Consider the following 21,226-nt stretch of genomic DNA (forward strand, 5'->3'; position numbering starts at 1 on the left):
GAATGTTATACAGAGACTTAAAACCAAACTAAACAAATTAAATCGAATTACCGAAAAAAATTTTACTTGAAATATATTTTTGGTCAGCGGGCCACAAAGTTTTCTTTCGCGGGCCGCATTCCATTAAAAAAAATAACGTGCTCGCGGGCCGCAGATTTACCCTTCGCGGGCCGCAGTTTGCCGACCCCTGATCTAGATCATACTGTTGTTTGGAAATTATTAACATTTTTATTTTGTTAACTGAAATTACAATTGCAGTAAATTTAGTAAGTATCAAGTACTAGTTAAACTTTCTATACCAATTAATATTTTGCTTAGTTCATATTATCAGTAAAGAGCTTATTAATAACACATAGTGGAACTGTACCACAGTGGGCTGGCAAGCGGCCATTGAAGTGATATTAGTGAATAAAAATTTAAACCAAAAGTTTTATTTATTATTATTATTATTTTTATTAAAGTTTATTGTCAAACGAAGGACCTAGGCATTAAAACCTAAGCCACTCAAACTGAAAGACACTAACATAAAAAGAAAAAAAACAAATTACAGTGATTAAATAAACATAAACATAAAACTTATACAAGGCACAAACTGAATAAATTAAAACTTTCACAACCAAAATATTCAACGATTCCAAAGTCATAAATCTCCAATTTTACATTCCAAAGCAACAAATCCCTGTAACAAGCATCTCCTGTCAAAATTCTTCAGAGCCTGTCTCGAAACTCTAGGAACCATCTTGAAGACCACTTTTCATCAAACAAGAACTTTCAAAACAGCATTTATTTTCAACTTTAGACAGAATTCTTTATCTTGCAGAACATTGATCTCAGCAACTATTCGCCATTTGTCATGTTTTCAAAGTTTTACCACGGCAAATTCAGTCAGAAATCACTTCAAACATGTGGCAGCAACAATTCATAAATCTAGCTTAGGAATCAACTGAGTATCCAACAATTTCGAAATCTAAAGCCCAAAGCTCATTAACAATAGATCGTACAAAAAATCAAAAGTACTTAAGATCTATAAGGGGAAGGTGTAGCTTACAGATTAAACTACCAATAAAAATATATACCACACACCAAATCAATGGTTAAAGAGATGAACAAAACTAATTACTTTTAAATTTTACTGGTAAATATTTTATTTAAATCGAACATTTTTAAGTTTAATCGAAAATGTTTAAGATTTTTGCACGATACTAGTTCATTTGGAAGTTTGTTCCACATTTTTACCAAACGATAGAAAAAAGATTTGTGTCAACCAACATTGTTGAAATGATATTTGCATGTATATTTTCTATTATTACCTCTGAGTGAGTAATTATTTTTATAAGGTTTAAAGAAAGTTTGAGAATCAATAGTAGCTTCATTGTTAATCAGTTTAAAAAAAGTAATAAGATCAAATTCAAGTCTTCTGTACTCTAAAGTTTCTATATTAAGCTTTGTTAGTCTGTCTCTGTAAGACGTATATGAAATGTTGCACCGATTAAAGATTAATCTCGTAAATTTTCTTTGAATAGATTCTAGTTGGTTGATGTCTTTTATAGAACATGGAGACCATAAAGATGTGTTGTATTCCATCTTAGGACAGATGTAAACTAGGTACAATTTTTTAAGAGTTACCAAATCCGTAGATATAAAGCTTTTTAGAATTTGAAAAGATAAAATTGATGCAGTACGGTAAATTAGTTACTGTGATGGTTCCATTTTAAATTATCTGAAATAAAAATTCCAAGGTCTTTAAATACTTCAGTTTTAGGTAGGACTCATTGTTTATTTTAAAGTCAAACGTTGGAAAAGGTGTACTTTTGGGAATATCCAAAACATGACATTTGCTGGGATTTAGGTTTAATCTCCTTTTTTTTTAATCAATGGTAGATTTTATCTAAAGATTTTTGTAAAACTAAGTTAGATTGGCTAAATATTTTTGTGTCGTCTGCAAAAAGCTTAATGTTGCTATTTGAATCAATTTCTAAGGCTATATCATTTATATAAATTATAAATAACAGTGGGCCAATAACCCCTTCTTACGAGACTCCACTAAAAATTGTTAAGGATTATATTTTATCTTTTAAATGATTTACAGACTCAATTATTTCATTATTGCTAATAAAAAAATCCTGCATTTCAGGACAACTTTTAACAATAAGTTTAAAATGTTCATCTTCATAATCTTTATTAAATACTTTTTGGAATGATTTGTTAAAATAAGAGGCTTTATCAATTTTATTGAGTTTAATTGTTTAAAGCTGGGTTTCTTATTTTGAAAATTTAGTTTAGTTTCATTCTGCTTTAAGTATATAAAAAGTTACGTAAGCTTAAATCTAGCAAATTTTTGCTGTTTTGAAGTTTAAAAATAACTCGAAAAATTCTAAGATTTATGTCAAAATTAAGGTATACAGCAACTGCTAAAAAATACCTTAAAAGGTTTAATACAAATACTTTATTTAAGGTTTTTATTTTCTTTATTTTACTGTTAATTAAAAAAAATAAAATTTTTGAATATTGAAAATGAAAAGTGTATTATTTCTCATTTAGAAAAACTGCTTATCTTTTCGAAAATTTGTTGGTGTTTTTTGGGCAATATAGAATATTTTTAAGAGTTAAATTTCTTAAAACACTATTACAGACCATTCTGTTTTTTGTTGTTTTAACAAGTATGACAAGGAATCTATAGACAAATTAACAAATATTTATCTTTATGAGAATATAAATACTTTTAAATTGTACTAGCGACATTTTCATACATACTTTTTTTTTATATCATTATAAAAAGAAAATCTTAAAATTTCTGGTTTTTAAATAATTGATATTATTTTCCGATATAAATTAAACCAAATTTAAGAAAAATGGTAAAAAATAAATAAATAAGTACTTCAATATCATCTGCAAACTTTTGAAAGCAAGTTTTTGACTATAACTATGAAAAATTTCGAGTAGTTTCTACACTATAAAAGACAAAAACTGGTTGGATTCAAACTTACATAACTTCTGTAATAATTATAATTGAAGCAGAAGAGTAACAAAATAAATTTTGAAACGAAGAAATCAAGTTCTATCTAACTATGTTTAACACGTAGTTAGATTTCTATTCAGAAATATTTTAGTCAATGGGCGCTTGACATCCCTTTTCAGCCCACTGTGCACACTACTCAGGTTTTTATTGATCTTATTATGCTAATAAATCAATCGATACTTTGTAATGAACAGTATGTAAGTAAGTAAGTATTAATAACAATAACTTTAAAACCTCTGCAAAACAATTTTTGGAATGTTGCCTTCATGGATGCTTCCTTTTACCCCAGGTAATTGCCCTTGTTTGAAACAAGGTAACTTAGTTTCAAAACTGCTGATAGGATGTTTTCTTACGATTCGGTAAAATAATTTTAGCAAATCAATCGTCTAAAAAAATATGTTTCACTCAAAATTTGTTTTAAAACTACTAAGCAAAAAATATTCAAATTTTTGAATTAGTATGTAGTAACTGTATTATTTTATTTAAAACAGTTTTTTTCTAAAACATAAAACTTAAGTTTTCGTTAGTCTAACACTAATTGTTAATTTATACAATGTAAAATAAAATCAAAATCGCTTATGTTATTGCATTGTCTTGAAAAAAAATTAAAGGTGAGTAGCAATTTGAACTTGCATTACATACTAAGTAAATAATAAGATTATTATGAGTTTATTTTGGCTTTAAAACAAGAACTTTTTTAATTGTTTTTTTTTAATAAACTTATGAAATATATTTTAATACTACACTAAAATTATCAGAAATAACAACTTTATCGACATCTATTGTTGCATTATAAGGTATCTTGCTATCTTTAATGAGTTTAAGTACGAGGCTGCATTTGTCGTAGTCATAAGGAGAAAACTTATTGAGAAGAATATTTTCCATTAACTTGACGAGCTCTTCTTTCTTCTTTATTGTTTGAATGATCAAAACTGTTGCAATTTGAGGATTGAACTATGATTTTTGATTTTAAACAACTGACAACTAAGTTTATGATTAACAGACAAAATTGAAGCTGTCAATACATTGTTTTTAAAATAAGTCGATAAAAAAATTCGATAACTTAAAACACTAAACGATTAATTTTTAACTTCTTCGCCGCTAGAAGATATTAAACCTACTTAACTTCTCAATCGCTAGTTTATTATTATTATTATTATTAAGGGTACACTGAAAATAAAAGAAAAAAAATTGTATGTAATTACAAAACTAGTTCTATTTTTATATTGCTGGTGAAAATATAATTTTTTAACGATAGTAATTCTACGTAAAACTAACTAATTTTAACAATTTATATTTAAAACGATGTTTTTGCATTAATTATACTAATTATTCAAATTATTAATTTTCAAGTTTTTATTTATGTTTGTTAGCACCTTGAGCTGATGTATTCTATCGGTGTATGTCAGGGTTTCCTTAACTTTTTTCATAAGGCCATATTTGAAGAATTAAAAAAAAAGCTATGGCCCCCTCGCCCCCCTAAAAAGCTTGCTCAAAAACTAGCCTAAGACCTTTTTTACTATTCATCATCAACTTAAGTCTATCTAGACTCTAGAGTAAGTTTTAAATGATGACCTCATGTCCCCCCCTTTTTTGCAGCTTATGGCCTCTTAACTTTCTGAACCTTTGTTTCAAATTTTACCGTAACATCTGGTGTAAGTTTAAAAATAAAAGTTAATATACACATAAGACTTGCTTTTTATCATGAACTCCAGAATATCTAGTATAAATTCAAAATTATGGTCTTATGGCCCCCAAGGGGCCATATGACTAATTTTAGGAAACTTTGGTATACATTGTTGATACACAGGACAATAATAACTCGCCGCAATAACAAACGTTAAAGAAATTTTCTAACATTTATATTATACAAAAAAATGAGGTGATTATTTCACAAACAAAAACTCAATTGTGCTAATTAACAATTTATCTAAAAAAAAAATTAAAGAATTTAGTATTAAATTTTCATAGCATATACAATTCTAAAACATTTATATTTGGAATATTTAAAGTACTAAATAATATAACTACAACATTGCTCGTTATTAATCTAAAATGTTTAAATAGTAATTTACATTAAAATATGAAGTAAATTGAGCTGTAATATAAGCTAATTATTAGTTTGAAGACTTATTACTATACAAAAACTTTAAACTATGATCAGTACTTTCATCTTTTTTATAAAGTTAACTGATTATTTAAGAATAACTTCTTATAGACTTTTGAAGATTTAATTCGTTTAAAATTTTATGGGTATATAATTTATGTTCTATTATTTAAGCTTTTTAAACTATAGAGAAATTATATCAGCTAATGATGTGTAAGTCAATACTTTACAAATGTAATCAACTTTAGGGTTGCCACATATCAAGTTGAGAAAAATTTCCTGACTTTTCTTGGCTTTTTACTAAAATTTTCCTGACTTTTCTAACTCAAGCTAATGACTTAAACCTAACGTAAAATACATAAACAAACTCTTACAACTATATTAAGCTTTCAATCTTATTTTTATACAGGTTAAAACATGTTTTTTTTTGTTGAATTCAATCATCTAACTTCAATTACACAACTTAAACCATCTATGTATGATTGATGTATTTGCAATAAACGGCTCTATCAGCAAAATACTTATATTTTAAAGCTTATAAACACAACTTGTCTGAAATAAGAATCAATATTTTAGCATTTCCTAACATAAATGTATCTGAATAAACGAAAAGACATACAAGTAACTTCTACAATTAAAACCTTAAAACAATAAAGAACTTTTACAACCAAAACCTTAAAACTATAACAAACTTTTATAGTTGAAACCTTAAAACAATAAATAACTTAATCAAACACAGTTTTTTTTTACTATATGTACTAAAATTTATTTTCTCCGTTTCTTTATTACCACTTCAACCTCTTCATCTAATGAAGATATGGTTTCCTTTATCTGGTCTGCATCCCGCTTAATTTTCTTGGCGGTTAAAACCATTTGCCGCATTTTATTTAAATCGTTCTCATCTGCTGCTCCTACAATTGGCGAAGAGAATCTTTTCTCTAAATATAGCCACAGTTTGTGGGCTTCATTTCTTTTCTTTTTGCACTTCATTTCTTTTCTTTTATTTATTTTTACCAGATGAAGGCATTGAAAATTAAGTAACTTCGTAAATTTTTAGAAAAATTTTGCAGTTTTTGTATGACTTAAAGTGATTTTTAATTAAATTTTCACCATTTGAAGGCTATGGAAAACAAGGAATTTTCTAAATTTAAACAAACAAAATCTGGCGTTTTACATCTTAACAAGTTTTCTAATTTTTTTTTTAAACCCAAATTTATTCCTGACTTAAATCATTTTTTTGGTTTTTCCTGACTTTCTTGACCTTGTGGTAACCCTGCAACTTATTGATATATGTTGTAACTATTTGTTTACTCAATCATGTAGTATTACTTGTTTTTGCATTTATAGAAAAAACATAAATAAAAACAAATTATACAGTAATCTTCCTTTATTCTACCAACATATGTTTCTGTGTGTCAACGAATCAACACACTTCAACTGGGTTCTGTAAAAAAATAATTACTGTAATAAGAGAATAGAAGCATAGAATAAAGTAGGTGTATATATGTTTTCATTAAAATAAGATATATTCTACAGATAATAGTTATTAATAGGTGAAATACTTAACATTAAATCCGACTGTTATAAAACTATATGATATTTGTAATTATTTAGTCTAAAATAAATAAGTAAGCTAAATTACACAACAAAATATAATATAAACAAACAACTTACGTTAATAGGAAAGATAACTAAATCAAAATTTACCGTTGTTAACTAACGAAAAAAATACATTCGTTACAACTAATAATTACGTCACAATGTAAATGAGGCCACCTAAACTATTCAATTTGTACTGCAAGAACATTAATTTTGTTTTTATGTAATCTATTTTGAACAAAAATAAAACATTAACCATCAGTTAGTAAATCAATAAAATTTAATAAAACTTAACGACGCTGAAGGCAATAAAAGTCACAGAAACTCGGTGTAACATGTATATTATATATTGAATGTTAGTAATGATTGAATCAAAGTTATATAGAATTAGGAAGCAGATTTAGTTCAAATGTAAAAATCAAAAAGTGAAAAAATGAAAAAATTAAACTTTAAGGAAAAAAATTAAACTTTAAGGAAAAACAAAACACAAAAAACATAATTATTACTAGGCTTAAAATGTACTGACCGATAATTAATTTACAGCGACATAAATAAAATCATAGTGACCTGAATTAAATATATATTGTATTTTATAATTAATAAAATAATTAATTGGTAAAGTAGGAGTCGGCTGTTTAATTTAAATATCCCTTACATATATTTTATATATTTAATAAGTAAATTGTGTTATATGTGAAAGTTAAAATGTAAAACAACAAGGTAGTCATATGCTTAGTATAAACCTGCATTAAAAAACCTACTAGCTCTCTTGGGCGTAGTAGGTTGTTTACGTAAGTTGTTTGTTTATATTATATTTTGTTGTGTAATTTAGCTTACTTATTTATTTTAGACTTAATAATTACAAATATCATACAGTTTTATAACAGTCGGATTTAATGTTAAGTATTTCACCTATTAATAACTATTATCTGTAGAATATATCTTATTTTAATGAAAACATATATACACCTACTTTATTCTATGCTTCTATTCTCTTATTACAGTAATTATTTTTTTACAGAACCCAGTTGAAGTGTGTTGATTCGTTGACACACAGAAACATATGTTGGTAGAATAAAGGAAGATTACTGTATAATTTGTTTTTATTTATATTCCAGTGAAGTTACTTTACTAGGATCTTTTGTTAGCAAACAATTAAAACTATATTTTGAACAGTTACAAAAACATATCTATTTTATACTTTTTGAAGTATTTATATTTTGTCAGAACTCCGTAGAACTGTGCTAGTTTTATAACTGAGAAGCGTCGTTGATTTCAATAAACTCTGTACTGCTTAAACTGTTTATATTATATTTTAGTTACGGACAAACTATAAAACAAACTTAGTTGGTTGTTCATGAAAAGCACATCATCTTTCACGACAAGTTCTTCATCACAATTTTCACCAGTACTATTATTTTCTGCTTGTTGAAACTCAAGAGTAGCAGCATATTGTGCATTTAATTGCCCATTTATTATTGCCACTTGTTGATTGTCCTGACCTGAATAATTTACATGTTTGATGGGATAGTAAAGCCTAACTACAAAATATATATAAAACACTAAAAATTATACTATTAATACTAAAAATAGTTAGAAATAAGATAACTAGATTATTGCATACTTTTAGAACTTGGAAGTAAAAAATTATATCTACAATTTGTTTTTTTGATAAAACTTATGGCTAAATAAAGATTTAGTGAATAAATATTTTTCAATTAAAAACTCTACATACAGTATAATTTAAAAATTAGGAGCATTGTTGTGTTTTTAAAAAACACAAAGAAGTTAGAGAATTTTCAAAACCTTCAAAATTGTGAACTTTTCTAAAAAAGGATATCAACTTACTGATCAATTTAATTAAGAATGTAAACTATAACTAAAAAGAACAACCTAAGTAAAACAATCAAATGATTGTATTTTTTCTTAACTTTTTTGAAATTTTTTAGTGATTAGTAATAGTACTATAAACTGCTTATTTTTAATTTAATCAATTATTTATTAAATTTGACTGAAAGTTGACACTAAAGCAACCATATTTGGGTACAGTGCTAGAGCACTTAAGCGCACTTGCTTAGACCAGGGGTGGGCAAGCTGCAGCCTGCAGTTTGCAACGCAAAAATCTGTAAGCCACGATGTAATTTTTAGCTATAAAAAATCCTTTTTAAAACAAAAAAAGTTTTTGTGGAAAAAACTCACAATTAGGATTTTAGTTTTGTACTTAGTTTTTACTTGTGCTTTATTAATGTATTATTTATTTTACTACAACTATTTCAAATAAATGCAGTTCGTTGAAGAGTTTTTTTTTTAATGCGGCCCTGCGACCAACTTTTTTTTAGAAAAGTCTGCCGACCCCTAGTATAGACTGATACTACAATTCATTGTAATTTTATCTGCCTGATGATGACGAATATGATCCTAACAATTCTAATGATAACGAAGCCAGGTAGCATTATGTTAAGTGAATTATTATTTTTAGTCATGAGGTTTAGTTTAGTGCTAGCTTTGATTGGAACAGACTTTTAACACAAACATGTAAAATTTAACAGTACAGTGCTTATTCACTTATCCGGACAGTTACGGTCAGAAAAAAATTCAGAAAAATTTCAATAGTAAACACAAAAATTCATTCAAAAAATTTCGCAACTTTTTAAATTCCATAAGTTTTCTGCTGAAAAATGTGGAAAAACTTAAAACAAACGTATATTGTTCTAATTTTAGTAAAACTTCCAATTAAAACTAGTTTGTTAGAAGTGATATGTTTCCGTTAAATAGACTTTAGACTTAGTCAAAGTTTCCCGTTTTCTTTCTGTCTGTTTTTTAATAAAAAAAAGGTTTTTCATTTCATTTTAAGAGATAGGTTTACATTATTTTTTGTTTTTAAAGATAAATTTAATTTATATTTTCTCTTAAACAAAAATTATTATTTTTTAAGTTAATAGTTAGGGCAGGTGCAATTACAAATGATGAATTTTACTTGCTTAACCCATAAAAAATGTATATAGTTGCAGAGGGTTAGTAGGTCTGATGTTTTTCTACCATAGAAAAAATAAATTAATTAACCTTAAGTTTAGCTTTTATTATCTATCATTTATCATATATTACTAACAATTACTATGTATTTGTTTTTACAATAACACTTTTATTATGCATTGCATTATATGCAGCAGTTATATTAATATATGAAAAAAATATTTTTTGTAGTTATCCGGATTTTAGTTATCCGGATTTTTAGTTATCCGGACACGTTTACAGAAAAATCTTGCCCAACGTGTCCGGATAAGTGGATAAGCACTGTACTGTTAAAAACCTGATGTTAATTACTTTATTATTAAGTAAAAACTTTTACTTATTAAAAAATACTGGAGAACTAATAAAACATCTACCTTGTTCCAAAGCGGGAATCTGATTTTGATGCTGCATGAGTAGTTTATATAACTTGGAGTTAGGATCTTGGATACCACCACTCAACAGAACTTCAGCATACTGCAGTAGCATTTCATCTGTGTTTATGCCGTAATCTCTGAACATTTTTATTTATAATTTTAATTTTTATAAGCTCATCGATTATTTTGAACAATAACAGTGTTTCTTTTATATTGTAACAGATTAACTGTTAAACAAAATGAAGTTTGTAACGTTTGCCCTTTTTTTAAACTTGTAATTTCAATAAATAATATAAAATTTAAATAATAATAATAAACTTGGCAAATTGATATAAGTGCATCGCTGTAGATTTTTTAGAGGTAAGTAACGCCACTTGCAACTTTTCTTTTCTAAAATGGTTCGTTCGAAATATTTCTCCTGCACTAGCAATCTGGTTAAGTGTGAAAAAAATAGTTAGATATTACATTGTTATGTCCTGGACAAGGCATTAAAAGGTATTTAAGTGGTGTGCGACGCGATAATCTCGATTCTTTGTGCACCAGGTCCTAGGACCAAATATTTTGAGTATTTTATCGTTCAATTAACTATTATGCCATGAAAAAAACCAAAAAACAACATAAAAACTTTTAACAGCTAATAATTTTTCAAAAATTTAATTTAATTAAGTAAACATTATCACAAGGAAATATTTATATACTATTAAGAAGTTTTAACTCATTAAATTTAATTTTAAATATACTTAATTTGATAAAAAGTACATAGCAAACTCATTAATAATTGTCATAAAACCTTCCATTTTTCTAGCAGATTGACCCATCTTGAGTCAAAATAGAGACACCTATATTTATCTTCATTCGTATTACTCAAAGATTGGCATGACTTGATAAAGCCAATGTATGAAAGATTCTGTCAATTTTTAAATTTTGTTAATCATTTTATGTAACTGAGTCAGGAGGAGAACTGAGTGTTAACATTAGTGTGCATAGATTTAAACTTATTGATCACAAAAAATTGAATGAGAGACAAAATAAAAAGTCTTAATAAAAGAATAGTACTTTTTTTTCAAGATCTAATTTAGGATAGTTTTCAACAAGCTTAATAAACTAATTATAAAATAAAATCAATAAAAAACTACAGAATTAGTTTAAGCAGTGAAAATTGTTTACGAAATTTTTCGAATGCACATATATTTCATTATCTTACTGTTTACAGTTTTTTAACTTTGAGTACCACTGAAACAGAGAACTAATCAAAAATAATACTAACTTAAAACTTAATTACGAGTTAAATAAAAAAACGTTAATGAAAATTTATTCATGCGATTTAAAAAAAATTTATTGCATGTATATTGTGTGTCTATAACTAAAAAAAAAAAAAAATTAAAAGTATTTAGTTTCACTATTTGGTAGATAAAAATCAAGTAGTGCATATAGTCTATTTTATATAGAAACATTTTACCTAACTTACATAATAAATATTTCAATATCACAGTCAAGTAAAATAATACTTTTTTACTACTTAAAATTAAGATGGTGGTTCTGATAATGTACTAACAGAAGGAATGTATAGAAGTAGAATTTCATTTTAAAACTAGCTAATATTCTAAATTAATTTATCATAGCGGTAAAACTCAAGAGAACAAAAAAATCGATTTTATAAATTACAGTATGTTTACACTTCAAAAAAATGATTCGTATGTTAACGATAATGTTTGTTATAAAAAATTTAACTAAAATCAATTAAAAAATTAGAATTTGTTAAAACTAACTTGTAGCTTAATAGCATCTTCTCTTATCTGCGAATACACACCATCGAGAATTTCAAAACATTTTTCACTTGACAATAACTTGAATAAAGCAATCGAGTACAAAGGATCACAATATGATCCTACTAATGTCTGCAATAGCACATATAATAAGAATTTAAAACAAACTATTATGTTTAGTTTTGTACGATTGCTTTTCAAAACATACTGTTAAAATGTTAAGTTTTAACGAACTTGAAATATTTTTCTCTGATTTGAAAGTTTTAAGTACAAACTATAAGCTTATTGTAATAGATCTTTAAAATTAAGTATTGATTTATACTTAGTTTTGTAAAAAGTTAACACGAAAGTCCAAAGAGCAAATTTAACTTCCTGCACTTTCTGAGCTTTTAAATTAATTTAAAATTTATCAAAAGTTTTTTAAAGTTAAAGACCTGAAGTTTAAAAGAAAAACTTTTTTGAATGACTTTAAGAAATCTTTATGGAGTATTTCTAGAGTATATAGTTAATATTTTTTAAGTTTAAGTAACATAAGCAATTAATAAGTAGTTAATAAATGAACAAATAAGTTAATTATGATTTACATCTTTAGTTATAATATTTTATTTTAATTTCAACTAAATCTTATGTGACAATTTTTACAATAAATATAGACATGATTTATATACTGAATATAAAGCTTAAATCAGTGTAAGACACCGTCAACTTTTTGTTTGAGATTATTATACGGGTTTAAAAATAAAATCAAACGATTGTATAATAAACTTATATGTTATGCAATAGAAATTTGTAGATGCTTCTAAACAATCATTTGATTTTATTAAATTAATATAATGTTTATTTAAAATTAGTTAAACTTAAATTTAATTTTTAATTTAGTTAGAAACGTATCGAGTATAAAGACATCAAGTTAGAAACGTGTATAGTTAGAAAAATAAAGTTAAAAACGAATCAAGTTAGTTTAAAGATTTTTTTAATTGACGCAAGTTAGAAAGAAAACGTTAGATATGATAGTAAACCGATTTTTTAAATGTAGAAAATACTTATAAAAGTAACAAAATCTTAGATGTAAAAGTTAAGAATACATTTTTTTAATAAAATTAAACAAAAATATTGCATTTCACAAAAAGTGGGAAAGAATATTTTGATTTTGATATAAAACTTTTAGTTTATGTTAACCTTAAAAGCGTCGCACCAATACGCTTTCAAAAGAACTTAGTAATGTGTTAAGGGTTGCCAAATGTTTTTGGCAAATTTTCTTCAGGTTTCCAAAGTTACACGTTATAGGGTCTATTTTTAGTTTAAAATTAAGTTTAAGGTAAAGACTGTGTTAAATAGTATAAAGACATTGAAAAGATATGTTAAAGCTTCTTTAAATGTGTTTTTTTATAAAAAAGTTTCGATGATAACAAAAAAAATTCTTATATAGACAAAAAAAAACTTGTCATCATCAATTTTTTTTTAAATCTGTACGATAAATTTTAGTGTCAAATTGAAATTTTACTACTTAACATGTAAATTTTGTTTGAAATTCCAGGTTTTTTTTTCAAAGTTTCTCAAATTCTAAGTTTTTTCAGGATTCCAAGTTTTTTGGCAACCCTGTAATAATGTTTTTGTAAAATTTTAAATAAACTCATTTCTACCGTATTTCAAACTTTTTAATGTACTCTTCTGTATCATGCACTTTAATTATATTTGAAACTTGTACTGTTTTAGGTCACATCTAAACAAAACAGTTTTTTAATATATTCTACTTTATAGTATATATATATGAAAGTACGTCTATAAAATACAATACGTCTATAAAAACTTGGTAGCAAAAATAACCAATTCAAAAATCACTATTAACTTATATGAAAAATATAAAGATTTAGCTAGCAACTCATATCAAGAAAGCATCTCAAATAAGTAACTTATTTCATTACGGTCTCTATGGATGGACTAAAGAAGCCTGGGCAAGTAACTACTACTTTTCAAGTTATACCAAACATATACTTTTTTAAACTAATTATCAACTTACCCTTTCTAATTGCTTTTCTGCAAGTTGCTGACTTTCAAAACTAAACTGCTTTATAACTTGAGAAAGAAACTGTTGATAAATTAGAGCGGTTGATTGGTCATTGTTTTTCTGTTTTCAATAAGTAAATCATGTACAAATTCGAGCTTTTTGCAAATAAAAATACTAGCTATTTATTTAGTAAGGGCAAAAACCATATACTTCGCAAAAAACAATGCTGAAAACATTATTTGTAACAAAAAAAGGCATTAAAAAAGTAGAAGTTCTGCAAATTCAATTATATGAAAAAAGTCAATTTTAACGTTTATCGAATTCTTATTTTGTTTTAAGATAATTTTACAACTGAGATTGATACAGCTATAAGACCCATCAAAAATAAAATTTTAAATCTGTAAAGCAAAATATAAATTAAAATGCATACAATTTTGTATAGTTGTATTGAATTGAGTAAATTGTTGACAAGTATAGACTGCACGATTGCCTGAAGTCTTATACAACATTGTATCCTATCAATTTGAATCAGCTTGTTTAATATTGATTGCAGAACTTTTTGCAAGCTTCCAAGGTGCTGCTGACACGATTGAACACTTTCAAACCAAGCAGTTGCTCCAATCGACTCATCTAAAAATTGTTGGATGCTTTTAAATCTTGAATAATTTAAACCCTTTATTTTAAATTTGAAATAGGTTAAGGATTTTCTATGCTTAAAGAACAATTAGATGACATTTTTAATCAAATGGTAAACATAATTTCACATAAAACTAAAGAAATCACAATTTAATAAAACAATCAGATCGACGAAATTTATACGAAAAATAAGAATTAGCAACTGACTGTTTATGTATAAACAATTAAACAATTTTCCTAGACTTGGCATGATTTGGTCAAACTCAGCATTGAGACCATCGCCATCAATAAACCAATTATTGTGTAACCATTCACCATGAGTCAAGTGGTCTCTCTCACTTGATGCTGCTTCGGCTATATACTGTTTTTTTATGGTTAACCAAAATAAAAATAATTATAAGAAGGTTTGTTGTAGCAACCCAGAGCAGCTGGTAGTTAACTTTCTAATTTTATAATCTTAATTTAGATAAATTTTTAATTTTATTACTAACTAAAGTAACAAAACATATTATTTAAACTTAACTGATTTTAACTAAAAGAAATAATAATTTCAACATTCAAAAAATTTAAAGTTTCTACAAAGACAAAAAAAAAAACAAACTTGTGTAAGCAAAGCTCGAGAAGAATAATTCGTTATCTTATATATTTCATTGAAAACAAAACAAATTGAATGTAAGGTAACTGCTGAGATTCCTCCAACTACCAACTTTATGCTACAATTTTTCAGTGCAATTCCAAGCAAAGAAAGTATGTCTAATTAAAAGTAATAGTTTTTATAAAATAAGTAAAACTTAAAATTTTTGGTACCAATATTTAAGTGGCAAAATGTTTCAACACTAAGAAATTTAAAAAAAATCTTAGGTACTAAAAATTTTTGAGTTTATTTATCTTCTTATAAATTTCAATTAGATCGGCTATTAATTTTTAAAAAGTTATGAAGATTATTTTATAGAAACATTATGTTTTAAGCTATAAAAGACATACTAACGATATTTAAATACAACAGAATTAAACAAAAGAAACTTTGGAATATTATTTTAAAGTACAACGTTTTAACGTCTGGACTTTTTATAACTTAGGCGTTTCCCTAGGCAAGTAAAGTAACTTAGTTCTATAGTTTTAAATTAATTACAATGCTTATATTTAGAACTAATAACGTTTACGATCGACCTAATTCAATCAATTAAAAACTCCGTAGAACTGTATTATTAAATTACAACAGAAAGACACATTAAGTTTTTATATATTAAATGTTTAAAAACATTATTGTCATTTTACAATACTTACAAAAAGAAAAAAAACATTGTAATTTAGAATATAGCAATGATGTTATTCTTTTATATACAACTTAATTACCAGGTAGAAGAACGGCGATTGTTTTGTAGTGATTCTGAAGACGAGTAAGAAGTAGCAAGCAAATTTTTGCAACTTCATCAGCAATTTCTTCGCTTGGCGATAGCGTCAGCAAGTCCCTGTTTTAATATTATTTAAATAAAAAGAACTTTTTTATTTACAATAATAGCAAATAAAGTGAGATTGAAAAGTGATATTTTATAGATACATATACTACAATAGATACAATAAAAGTTATAAATCTTAATAGAGTTCAACAACCACATGTAAGTTTTAATAAATTAGCTATTAAGTTTGTACTGAGTAGAAAATATCTGATTTATTTCATCTAAATACCTGCTCATCTGAATAGCCACTTTTTCCTTTCCTTCAACAGAAACTAGATAACGACAAATGGCCATGTGAGTTTTATCACCACCTATGTTCATTTTGTTGGCAAGGGACAAAAACTTTCCATTAGAAGGAGTATTCGACTCAGAATACTGATGAATGCTAAAATCATTATAAAATTGGAAAATAAGGGTAAATTTAAGAGATTTAACAAAATCAAGATTAAGTCTCTTTTTCTAAATAAAATAATTTCTATAAAACGTAAACTATTTTTTGTTTAAAACAATTTTGTTAATACCAAAATAAAACGACTAATCATTTAACTAGTATAAACGAAAAATATTTTGTTCATTATGTTTAGTTTTAAAAGTCATTAATAATTTTTTGTTTGAACAACTATTTACCAGTGCATAACTTATTAGAAAAATATAACAAAACACATTTCATTTTTTCTTAAAATTACTTGAGTACTTCAAGCTTGACATTTGTAGGACAATCATGAGTAAGCGAGAAATTATAAAGAAGAGAACTTTTCAATTTTAGTGATAGTGGAGAACTCTTTTCAGCTACATATTCTTGAAGCCTTATGCATTCAATCTTTAAGGCCCAGTTTATGCAAGCAGAAAAAGTTCGTCAGAAAAAACTAGACTTTTAAAATCCTTATATTAAGTAGTTTTAAAGTAATTAGTTCCTTAAATTGTTTTAAAAGGTGTAGTTTTATTTTTATTATTAGTTTTTATCGCTGGTTTATTTAGTTTGATTTTAATCTAATAAGTTTTGTTAGTACAGCAAAGTACTTTAGTATTAGCGTTTAATCAATTTCTATACTTGATTATTACGTCGTTTTATATTTTCAAACTTTAAGGTTACAACTAAATTATAGTTTTATTGCAATTTCTATTCAGTAAAAAGTGTTTAATTCAGTAAGATACAGTTTTTGACAGGACTTATTTGAAAGTACTCAAATGATTTTAAGAAAAAATAAATTGTGTTTTGTTATAAATTTTGAACTTTGGGTTTTGAAACTTTGTGGAAAAAATTTCTGAGAATATTCTAAGACTTTCTAGTAAATACACACTACACACTTGTTTAAATGCTTTGACATTTATTTTATTACAAAACTATAAAAAAATTTACAGAAAATAAAATCCTCTTAATAGACAAATACAACAAAAACTACTCAAACTCTTTAGACATAAATGTTATATTGTTGTAGGCTTAAATGTAGAGAATAAGAAAATTTAAGTTTTTTGGGTTGGTCAGTTTTAAAAAACTTGGAGACTAAAACTTGGAAAATTAGTATAAAATTTAAAAAAGATAAAAGTATACTGAGTTTACAAAAAACGGGTTTAGGAAATGTTAAACTATAACAGTTAGAACTCAGACAACTTAAATTATAATTAGAAAAAAAAATATTCATTAATAAACAATTTCTAATAACTTAAATTATAACTAAAATTTTGAGTAAACTCTAATAAAAAGTTCAATAGTTTTTGAGGTAAGGCTAAAATAAGTTAAAAATATAATTAAAACTTACGTTTTGTTGATAGAGTTCATTGTTTCAGATAAATCTTCATCCTAGAAAACATATAAAATCTTTAGATACAAGCTAAAATTTTATACAATAAAAAACAACCAGTAAGTGTTTAATTTTATAAACAAACAACAACAGTATGAAAACATAATATTAAAAACTTAAGTTTTAAACGCTTTATTAAAGTTTCAATATAATATGATAGATTATGTTTACTTCTTTGCACCGCTCAAGCTTGTCTTGCAAACTTTCATTGGAAATATCAGCTGATTTATCCGTGTACAATTTAATGTTCAAAAGCTGGTCGTGCTCAGTCTATTAAATTCAAATTATAATATAACAAATAATTATATGTAGATTGAATATTTAGAGATATTATTTTTTATTAATGATTTTAAATAAATAACATTTCTAAACTCTAAACTTCTTAATTGTGCACAGTTATTAAACAAAGTTATATAAAAAAAAATAGACTTTTTATGCTTTAAAAATCTATAGATGCTTATAAATTGTAAAATTCATTAAAAAACTAACAAATATAAACTAAAAATTACAAATATATACGTAGTATTACTTTTGTTTAAACAATTCAAACTTTAAAACGAAGAGAAACTCAAAGTAGTTTATTTATTTCGTTAAATAAAATACTAATACTTTTTATCATTAAGTCCTGGTTAAAAATTTAAAAATATACTGTATATACAGTAGCATATCATCATTAATCAATGTAAATAAAATATTAAGCAATTTAAATTTTGTCAAAAAAAAACTGTACTGTGACTCATTTGAGTCAACTAAGATAAAGTAATCAATAAATTACTTTGATTTTTTATGAAATTCATGTCTGGAGATTTATAATTAAAAAATACTAAAAATAACATCACAATTTCATACATAATACAAATACATAATCAATTTAGTAATAACTAACTTGCAAAACAAGCAGATTATTAATAACTCGAGAAAATTGCTCCCATTCCATAACAGTATTTTTATCAATACTAGAAAATCTTCTCTTTGCTTCTCTAAAATAAAAAAATACTAACTTTTGTAACACCAACTTGCAATAAAATAATTTTACCTCTAAATAAAATATTACCTTAACTATTTTTTTCAACAATATTAGTTCAAGTTAGAAACTTATGTCTTCTGCCGCAAAGACGTCTTATAGCGTGCGAGTAATTATCTTTTACCATTTTTAAACTGTCCAATACTGGATCTAGGCATAAAAGCCAACACTTAAACAAAATACACACAAAAAATGATCAAATTACACTTAATGATATATTATTAAACTTGAAAAGAGTAACTAAATCAATTTTGTATATACTGTGCTTTGAAAACTTTATCTTAAGTTTAGACAGTTTTACTCGTTAAAATTAGTTAAGTTGTACCGCTATGCCGCTGCTTAGTTTATGAATTAAAAAATATAAACAAAAAACTAATTTAATATCAGAAATATGTAATAAAAGAGCGCATTTTATTGAAAACGATAATAAAATTTAAGTGTTCTGTCACAATTCATATTAATAAATATTGCACAACAGCATTTGTATTCATTTAGTATGTTTTAAGATGATGTTGTTAAATTTCAATGTTAAAATCCGATTTTGGACGATTATACATAGTAAATATTTTTTATGGTAGTCTCTATGATAAATACAATCACCTCTTTACAAACAATCCATGTGTGCCAATAACATGCTGTGTTTTACAGTTTTAAGAAAGAATTTGTTTTAGAACTAAAAATACCTCAAATTATAAATATTCTCTGAAGTTTTTGTAGAAAAATTTGAGAACCAATAAATAAACAATTTAGTTTATATGAAACAATTAAACTCTTTGAAATGCGTATATATCGGCTTTTGTCTTTCAAATATGCGTTTATTATAAATCTCGCTGTGTTGATAAATTAAATCAGATTTTGTTACAACCTATCTCAACTCAAGTCGATTCAGTACTAGTAAATAATGTGTGTATACATCTTTATAGTACTTTATATTTTTCATTTAGTAACAAATTGTAAAACCTTTCGAGCAGTATTTAGGTTAAGATCACAAAGAGACAATATTAAGAATAAGTTAACAAGTTTAGTTAATTTAGTAATTACTTGGTTTATATAGTAAGCCATCAGAACCTCTAACACTATATATGTACTAAACACATTATTTATAAATTAATTAATTTCATAAACCATAGGATCAAATACTACAACATTTTTATGATAACACACATTAAAAGGGGGTTTGCTAAACTTGTTTTCTTAATCACCCAATTGGTAGATTTATGCCTTACAAAGGGTATATAGCCCAATTTGAAAACCCCACTTCTGACAAAATGAAACTTAAAAATCTTGGTGGAGCACGCTTTAAGCGGTGATGTTCTTAAATATATTTTTTTTAAATATAGTTTCACTTAGACCGATAAAACTAATTTTATCTTTTATAAGGAAGATATTGCTGTTTAAAATATAAGAGCTTAAAACTTTGGCTTAATGCAGCTTCTGCTAAGGAGAAATTGTAAAGTTTTAACAAAAAAATAATTCTTTATATAAATGATAGAGTAAAAACTTGGCTGCTAATTTCATATACCTTATCAGTGAGCACACAAATTTAGAAGCAGTCACTCTTTTTTCACTCATTGATTTCTGTGTGTGTTCAAGTATTAGCGATGTACGAAGCTGGTAAACCCCAACAAGTGAAACTATCAGTTGTTTAGTTGAAATCTTTCGCACTATTTTCATTGCAGCGTCAACCTTTAAAGTACTTTAAATTTACATTATTTTATTTATATATTGCACAATAGAAAAATAATATTTGTTTATATCTTTCAAGGAATAGAGTAAATATATTTAAAGTTAAGTTCAATTTCGCTTTATTATAAACATTTTTATCTCACTTTGCTTTGGTTCAGTAAATGATCAATATGATGGCAATACACGGTTTTTTTTGGTTGTTCACTGTAAGTCGATGCTATTTCTATTGCATCATTAAAAGCTTCATGATCGTCTTTAGTTGCTAAGTAACGCACCAATTTCTATACAAATACATTTTACTTACCTAAATGAAGAAAACAATTAAGTAAATAAAAAACATTTTTACGACTCTTTAAAATTGAACTATTTTATTAATTATAAAATACAATATATATTTAATTTAGGTCATTATGATTTTATGTATGTCGCTGTAAATTAATTATCGGTCAGTACATTGTAAGCCCAATAACAATTTTGTTTTTTTTTTGTGTTTTGTTTTTTCTTAAAGTTTAGTTTTATCATTTTTGATTTTTACATTTGAACTAAATCTGCTTCCTAATTCTATATAGCTTTGATCCAATCATTACAAACATTCAATATATAATATACATGTTACATCGAGTTTCTGTTACTTTTATTGCCTTCACCGTCGTTAAGTTTTATTAAATTTTATTGATTCACTAACTAATGGTAAATGTTTTATTTTTGTTAAAAATAGATTACATAAAGACTA

The 21,226-nt window shown here is 25.6% G+C and overlaps 1 protein-coding gene across 1 annotated transcript in view; it reads right to left on the reverse strand.

Annotated features, from left to right (window-relative positions):
• The window catches only part of LOC145838905 (kinetochore-associated protein 1-like), a 43,335-nt gene that overhangs the window by 12,272 nt on the left and 9,837 nt on the right, over nucleotides 1-21,226 (reverse strand). Inside the window, exons 11-28 of the mRNA XM_082946525.1 lie at nucleotides 20,637-20,774; nucleotides 20,330-20,493; nucleotides 18,670-18,763; nucleotides 17,955-18,053; nucleotides 17,742-17,782; nucleotides 16,211-16,366; nucleotides 15,878-15,993; nucleotides 15,123-15,274; nucleotides 14,729-14,882; nucleotides 14,316-14,515; nucleotides 13,898-14,005; nucleotides 11,881-12,009; nucleotides 10,902-11,018; nucleotides 10,430-10,542; nucleotides 10,112-10,248; nucleotides 8,069-8,227; nucleotides 3,788-3,951; nucleotides 3,254-3,405 (exon numbers count right to left, since the gene is read on the reverse strand). Of these exons, the coding sequence (XP_082802651.1) occupies nucleotides 3,254-3,405; nucleotides 3,788-3,951; nucleotides 8,069-8,227; nucleotides 10,112-10,248; nucleotides 10,430-10,542; nucleotides 10,902-11,018; nucleotides 11,881-12,009; nucleotides 13,898-14,005; nucleotides 14,316-14,515; nucleotides 14,729-14,882; nucleotides 15,123-15,274; nucleotides 15,878-15,993; nucleotides 16,211-16,366; nucleotides 17,742-17,782; nucleotides 17,955-18,053; nucleotides 18,670-18,763; nucleotides 20,330-20,493; nucleotides 20,637-20,774 (2,393 nt within the window). The remainder of the gene's footprint in view (nucleotides 1-3,253; nucleotides 3,406-3,787; nucleotides 3,952-8,068; nucleotides 8,228-10,111; nucleotides 10,249-10,429; nucleotides 10,543-10,901; nucleotides 11,019-11,880; nucleotides 12,010-13,897; nucleotides 14,006-14,315; nucleotides 14,516-14,728; nucleotides 14,883-15,122; nucleotides 15,275-15,877; nucleotides 15,994-16,210; nucleotides 16,367-17,741; nucleotides 17,783-17,954; nucleotides 18,054-18,669; nucleotides 18,764-20,329; nucleotides 20,494-20,636; nucleotides 20,775-21,226) is intronic.

The sequence above is a fragment of the Thalia democratica genome, chromosome 6, assembly GCF_965202585.1.
Source record: "Thalia democratica chromosome 6, ktThaDemo2.hap1.1, whole genome shotgun sequence".
Taxonomy (NCBI): domain Eukaryota; kingdom Metazoa; phylum Chordata; class Thaliacea; order Salpida; family Salpidae; genus Thalia; species Thalia democratica.